This window comes from Epinephelus fuscoguttatus, linkage group LG19 (genome assembly GCF_011397635.1).
Source record: "Epinephelus fuscoguttatus linkage group LG19, E.fuscoguttatus.final_Chr_v1".
Taxonomy (NCBI): domain Eukaryota; kingdom Metazoa; phylum Chordata; class Actinopteri; order Perciformes; family Serranidae; genus Epinephelus; species Epinephelus fuscoguttatus.
Genome location: NC_064770.1, coordinates 19959487 through 19966884, shown reverse-complemented (window position 1 = coordinate 19966884; position 7398 = coordinate 19959487). Strand labels below are relative to the sequence as shown.

Below are 7398 nucleotides of genomic sequence, written 5' to 3'. Positions count from 1 at the left end.
AATGATTCTATAGTTGCTTTTATGGACACTAGAATAGCAGGAAACTCTCTGATAGGTGATATATTTGATGTATCATATATACTAGTCCATACCCATTGAGTACAGCATACCCATGACTTAGTCATACCAAATACCCATTTTCTGTTGTTATAGCACCACTCAGTTGCCAATTAGAGTTAAATGTCTCCAGTCACCTTGAGGCGTCCTGTTCTACATATCTACCAAGTTTAGTAAAAATCGATATGGCGGTTAGGCCTAGATAAGAAATTAGCTCTCTAGCGCCCCCATTTTGTTTGATGGGGTCAATAATGGAGGGGTCCCCTCAGATTATGTGTGGTCATATGCCTACAAAGTTGCGTGGTGATGGGTGAAACCCTTGAGATGTTATGCACCTTTATGTGATGAGCCACACCCTCTGCAATATTCATTGCCTTATAGAAGCTCAGTTTTATTAAGTTTTCCAACAAGAGGGAACTTTAGATATTGGTCCCTAGATTATGTTCACCGAGTTTCATGCAGATCGGTCAAACTGACAGACAGAGTTGTCGTCATTATATAGTAAGAAGATCACCTAATAAAGGACTAAATCATGAACGTCACACTCACAAAATGAGTAATTGAAGTATTAGGAGTTCATGGTAACACTTTGTAATCCAAACAGAGACAACGCACATGCTCACTGAATGCATCACTTATGCATGGTTCATGATGACATGCATAAAATCATTTAGGATGTGTGAGGAATTCCTGTTTCTCATCACTAAGATGACAATGTCATTATGACTTTGTGTTACTAGTTACAGCTTAATGAGTCGTTAATTCCTGACAAGTTGTCAATTCACAGTTACTTCATAGAAATATTAAACTGTTTTTTTTTTCAGTTGAACTGGTTGCAGGTGAACAAATACATGTTTCTATGGTAATAAGACAAAATTCAGATTCCTGACACAAATGCCTTGTTTCTCTTTCTTACCTCATCACAATACACTATCTCATACTTAAACATGTCTCCACACCCTCCCCTGATTTGTCAGTTGGCAACAGCTACATTTTCTATTCTTTTCTGTGCCAAAAATTAGAATAATAAAATAAACTCACGTTACACTTCCTACCTTGTAAAAAAAACAAAGACATTTATACGGACCACTGGGCCATGCAGCAACACGCAGATGTCTACCTCTGCCTAATTTGGTGGCATGTTGTTTAATGTAGGAAGTAACTGTGCGTTAACTGTGGTGATCCATAAAGTATTATGTAATCGTACACACCCATAGTAACTTGATCACGTTTTAGTGAGCAACAGGAATTTGTGATTCCACATTAATCACACTGAATCATGGATTATGCAGTTCAGCATGTGTATTGTATCCTACCAGGCTCTCTGTAAATTGTACACTTACATATACCAAGTTCTTTTTAATGCATCCATCATATCAAAGCTGTGTGGCCTGCTTTGTGTCTGCTTTTAACCATAGCTCCCCCTACAGAACAGATGAGGTCATGGCAAGTACAACATGTGTTAAAGGGAATTCATTAAGTAGAAGAAAATCAATATTTTGTGCAAGTAAGAATTAGCAAAAAAGATACGAGAATTGATGAAAATATATAAAAATATTTACAAAAAAATGCTTTCATTATCTGTACAGCCCTTCACACGCTTGGCATTGTCCTGCATAATCAGGCTCATTATGTAGTGTGTACTGCACCTTGTCCTCTCTGGGAAGTTTTGCATGTTGCAAGGTGCTATTGGTCGACACAGATAAAGGCTCCACTCATTCAGCTTTCATCAAGGAACTAAACTGTGAGGTTATTCTCTAACTGTCAGAGTATGAGAGTCAGCAATTACAGACACACAGTAAACTTGCTTTATTGTGCATGTGTAACATAGAACAAAGTCGTTTAAAGTTGGTGAAAGAGGATTACACGGACAGCGAGTGGAGGATGATAAGTGTGTCCGCAGAGCTCTGTTTGCTGGCATGTTTGATTCTGACTTTAGACTTGACTTTGGGTCTGGGGCCAAATAAAGACATGGAATTTACATTTTTATTGTCTGCTGGCAGCACAGAGTGTTTTTACCAAACTGCAGTGAGGAGCGACAGCATGGAGGTTGAATACCAGGTAAATACAGTTTTCTCTCAATCTTTCTATGTGGTGCAGTGAGCGTGTAGTGTTGTGTTTAAAGCTTTACTTTGTTAAAGTTTGTGAATAATGTCTAACTGAAAAACACGTGAGCAGGCTTTGGACTTTGGTCCTGTGTGCAGAGAGATAAGAAGACACTTGTCCTGAGATAGGGTGAGGAGGTAAACTCAAATGATCCCCCTGCTTCTAATGCAAACATATTGCTTAAAATGCATCCTACCAAAGCACAAACATGCCTTTGTATGATGATGACATCCTAAATATATAGCCAGCATAATTCATTTTAAATGCAAAACATCTTTTCCAGTTTGAACATTTTAAACAAAGCACGCTTCAAATTCAAAAGCATTTAATAGCCATGACCTTTGCATTACTTCACACCACACTCATCCTACTACTACTGCACCCTCTCGCAGCTGTAGGGCTGTGTTAGCATAAAGTCACAGTCTTGGCTGCCCCGCTGTGTGGTTTTGGAGTGTGGAGTCAGAGAGGAGCCTGGCAGGATTACTGGGGCATCATCACTGGAACACTTCACACATGATGCTGCCAGCACTGCAGCATGGACGTCGTGGTCTTTTTCACTTATCTGCCACCTTTTCCCAAACCTTCACTCAACAGAGTCACAGCTCTATGCCCACAGTGATCCGTAAGGTGGAAGGCTGCTTCATGATGTGGAACTTCACTTTCTGACACATTCTGAGAATATTGCAGCCAAAACCAAAACCTTGAGAAAGTCGATGAATCTCTGTCACGGCTGTTGAACTGCGCCTGACAGTGAATTCTTCTTTTGCCAGAGGGCAAAGAGCGGGCAGCAGTGGGTAGCGAAAGAGAGAATCTCCCTACATGGGTACCTTAACTATCCAGTTATCATCACTGTGGCATATTATGTGAGCCCGGCTGTTGCTTGGTCTACTATCACAGCTCTCATTTGAATTTCAGATAGTCTGATTAAAGCTTGAGCTGTGAGCTGCATCTTTGGAGTGGAAATGTGTGTGAGTTCTCGGTAGCTGTGACCTGGAGCCTGGATGTCCTGCATCACTGACCTCAGCTCCATCTGTTTCTTCCAGGTGATAGCCGGGTCTGGTTTGGATGTTGGCTTTGCCCTCATCTCACCCAGCGGACACCGGCTGGTCTCTGACTTCAGGAGATCTGATGCCATTCACATGTGGGTCACCTAAGTGCTCTCCAGCAGCTACCTGTTTTTGATGTGATGCAAAATCCATGTGATACTCTTTATTTTTATTAAAAGCAATTAAAGACGAGCAAATACCAAGGCAGCAGTGAGGAACATTATTGAGGGCAAATGCGACCTGTTTCCAAAGGTTTACACCTTATTTTTTCTTGCAGGGTGGATCCCACAGAGGACGGAGACTACCGCTTGTGTTTCGACAACAGCTTCAGTAAACTCTCAGAGAAGATGGTGTTCTTTAAGGTGATCATTAACAGTCAGAGCAGCGAAGGCAGAGGCCAAGATGAGTGGGTGGACGTGGCCATGCCAGAGAGCATGCTGGAGTACAAACTGGAGGACATCAAGGTGAGATGGAAAAACACAAAGAGCTGTTGCATGTGCTGCAGCTATGATTCCCCTTCAGACTACACGTGAATTGTCTGATGGCGTTCTTTTTGATGTCTGCACACCCCTGCGGTGACATTCATCTCCTCCTGTCTGCTGTTCTCTCCTTCCTCTTCCAGGTGAGGATGGACTCTTTGTACGAGCATCTGGAGAAGAGCCGTCAGCTCCTGACTGTGCTGCGGGTCCTTGAGGCGAGGGACCGCTATCTTCTGGAGGACAACCTGTGGCGGGTGTCCTTCTGGTCCTGCCTCAACCTGCTCGTCATGCTCGCTGTCGCTGCTGCTCAGGTCTACACGCTGCAGCGCCTCTTTGACAACACCAAGCGAGTCTCTCCATAGACAACAAAACTCATTAACCTCCAGCCAAGGGAGTGAAGAACCTGCATGAAAGTGTGACCCTTAAAACCCTTCACTGACATGTGCCTCATGAGCTCACTTTAAAGGGATAGTTCAAACTTTTGGAGAGCTGGTTCATCAAAGCCCAGTTGAGACCAAAGATTCGTGATGAGAGGAAACCATTTTACAAAGATGGCAGAGAAAAGCAGCAGCAGTGTGAACTGGCCAGTCTCAGCTTTGATGGTGTCACCTGCAGCTCAGCTTGCAAAGTCACCAAGGCATGTCACCTGTTTAAGCAGCCAATCAGCTTGTGGCGCAGTCAGCTGGCCAAGTCAGTTACAAACTGTCTGCCTGCTATGATATTCTCTGACAACAGCCAGCCATCCGCCCTCGCCGAGCCCTTTGTCTCATGGTGTGTCCTGTTGGACGGTGGGCCACTGCTGCTGCTTGCTGGGGCTTATGTCACACACATATAGCCCAATCATTGACGGAAGAATAAGGCGTGTCACTTGTGTAAACTGGCAGGTTTTCAGAACGTTGCAGACTGGTGCATTACAAATAGTTGCAAGTTTCTCATGGCAAATCTTTGGTCTGAACTGGGCTTTAGGAAATTTTGAATTCCAATCATAAGGAAATTTCAGTACTGTAATATGCACACACAGAAATACATACTGTACTGTGCATGCATACATATACACACACACACACACACACACACACAAGCTTACTAAGGTCACTTAAGGGGAAATTACATAGATTTATATTCATATCCTGGAGACTTAGCCTAACTGTAACCACTAACGCAAGAAAACAGTTTAGGGACGTGACTTTTGTCCCTAACTGGACAAGCCGTCCCTAATTAACTGGTCTTTAGTCTGAAATGTATCCCTGAAGGTAGCCTTAGTCATACCCACACACACACAGTCCCCGCTCTGACATTTGTTAATGTCACTGGGGAAGCTAGAAAACCACAGCTGTTCTCACTGGAATGTTGTTTTATTAAATTTCAAACTACATTTCACACAGACATTTATGACTCTAGGCTATGTTTCATCAAACCAATAGCCAAAACAAACCAAAATATCAGAAACCTCACCTACTGAGTGTACTTTTTTTTAAAGTAAGCCTCAGGCTGTTTAAAAAAGACCACACTATTTACTGTGATAAAAAGGCAAGTATTCATACATTAAAAAAAGGCAGTCAATCTCCCTGATCAGTTTCTCCATCTGGAGGTTAAATATGCAGCAAACAGTAAAGTCATGCAGATGGCAAGTTAGCTCTGGCTGACACATTCATTTTCTTGCCATTATTTGGATGCATTGCAGTCATTTGGGTCATGCAATGGCACTTAGTGGCAAAAACACACATAACGCAGCAGTTATTGTGCATTTCTCTCACTACGGCTTTATATTTTCATGCTGTGTTGAAACTCCCTGGGACTGCTCCACTTCATCATTAACATGTTTTGGCGTAAGACATATTCAGTGGTCACACTCCACCACCTTAAAGGCATTTTTCTCAACACAGACTACAATAAAAATTACAAAAACATTCTCGTGTTTAACTGACTTTATGACTTGGCACCGAATTTGGTCATTTATCCGTAAGAGTTCAATTAAATTGCATCTCACATTACAGCTTTGTTGAAATAAATAACTGACAGTCTTCTGGGAGAGTCTGTGGTATGGAGTCGGAGACAGAAATATGTGCATTGGATTTATGTCTTAATTTAGATTTCACACCATAACAACTTGGTTCCGACCATCTGTGGAAACACTAAACAATTTTTAGTACTCAGAACTATTTTAGACAACATTCATTATAGAAAAAATAACTTAGTGTGATGCCTCAAAAACTAATGATTTAGGTTTGTAGGCTATGTTTTATGTTGAAGGCATGACACAGGATTGGTCTAAATTATATTTTTGAGTGTAGTGATAAAATATGTCATTCTTCTGTGGTCCTGCTGTTGTCATGGATGGAAGCCATTTCATGTCCACTTCAGGCTGGTCAAGGTCACCACTGGTTTCGACGGGGAGCCGGGCGCCTGTTCAGGAACAATCAGCCAGTATTAATCTCTTAACCTTGCGACATGCACTTTGACAGTCAGTACTACAGGGTCCAGCCACTGGAACAGCATTTGTAAGGAGGCAATCTCTGCTGGAGAGACGGTTTCGAGAGATCCTCCTCCACTTTCATTGGAGGAAATGATAAACCTGGATTTATCAATTAATGCTCAAGCCTTAAGTTAATTACATTTAAAGGGACAATTCACCCCCAAATAATAATAATAATTAAAAAAAAAAACTATTTTCCTCTTAGCTGTGGTGTTAAATGTTTTGGGTGTGAGTTGCAGTGTTGCAGATTTCTGCTGTAAAGATGTCTGCCAACTTTCGAATATAATGGCACTAGATAGCACACAGCTACATATATGTATGTATGTATACACACACATACATATTTATGTAAACTACTACCCAATTACACTTGCAAACAGTATCACAGGGAAAAAGGAAGAAGTGTGCATTGACTGCTAGCTGACCTAGCACCACTGAGCTAGCTAACGTCAGTAACATTACAGCTCAGCCTCAGAGAATGCCATTAACGCTCAGATATCTGCCATACAGATATCTGCCGCCCAGCTATAAACACACACACACACACACATATATATATATATATATACATACATATATATATTACTAAGTTACCCAACTACATCTGCAAACAGTATCACAGGGGAAAAGAAAGAAGTCTACTGCTAGCTCACCTAGCACCACTGAACTAGCTAACGTTACAGCTCAGCCAGAGGATGCCATTCATGCTTAGATATCCCCCATGAAGATGTATGCCATTCAGCTATATATATGTGTGTGTATATATATATATATATATATTTATATATATATATTTATATTTATATATGTATGTGTGTATATATGTATAAACAGTGTCACAGCACGGAAGGAAGCGTGCATCTATCTGCTAGCACACCTAGCACCGCTGGGCTAGCTAACGTTACAGCTAGCAAACATTAAGAAATACTCTCCCCTCTGTGTGGTGATTCAGTTGACGGGGGTCTTAAAGAAAATAGTTCCTACATGAAACTGCTCACAACAAGGTCTGTGGATTATCTTGAGTAACTGGGTCATGATTTCTGGAAAGACACATTGCGGTTGACTTTATCAAACTGTATTTTTTGGCGCTTTGAGCGCCACAAGCTGAGTGCCACCTAGTTACATTATATTCGAGAGGTCAGACATCTCTACAGCTGATACCTCAAACACTGCAATTCACACCAAGACAATCCAGATTGATTAACAGCGCTACAGGTTAGAGGAAAAATATGAA

At 41.6% G+C, this 7398-nt stretch overlaps 2 protein-coding genes across 3 annotated transcripts in view; one reads left to right on the top strand and one right to left on the bottom strand.

Annotated features, from left to right (window-relative positions):
* Positions 1–1732: 1732 nt before the first annotated feature.
* LOC125879790 (transmembrane emp24 domain-containing protein 1-like) lies at positions 1733–5159 on the top strand. 2 transcript variants are annotated; one of them, XM_049561871.1, is made up of 5 exons: positions 1733–1801; positions 2061–2118; positions 3207–3304; positions 3487–3673; positions 3832–5159. In XM_049561871.1, the coding sequence occupies exons 2-5, from the start codon at positions 2101–2103 to the stop codon at positions 4048–4050; spliced, it is 522 nt and encodes a 173-aa protein (XP_049417828.1). In that variant the 5' UTR covers positions 1733–1801; positions 2061–2100; the 3' UTR covers positions 4051–5159. The 2 variants fall into 2 exon arrangements, with proteins under 2 accessions (XP_049417828.1, XP_049417827.1); XM_049561870.1 differs by having other exon boundaries at positions 1752–2118.
* Positions 5160–5229: 70 nt separating this feature from the next.
* Positions 5230–7398, bottom strand: part of dnm2a (dynamin 2a) — a 40695-nt gene continuing 38526 nt past the window's right edge. Inside the window, exon 21 of the mRNA XM_049561818.1 lies at positions 5230–6094. Within this exon, the coding sequence (XP_049417775.1) occupies positions 6064–6094 (31 nt within the window). The 3' untranslated portion in view covers positions 5230–6063. The remainder of the gene's footprint in view (positions 6095–7398) is intronic.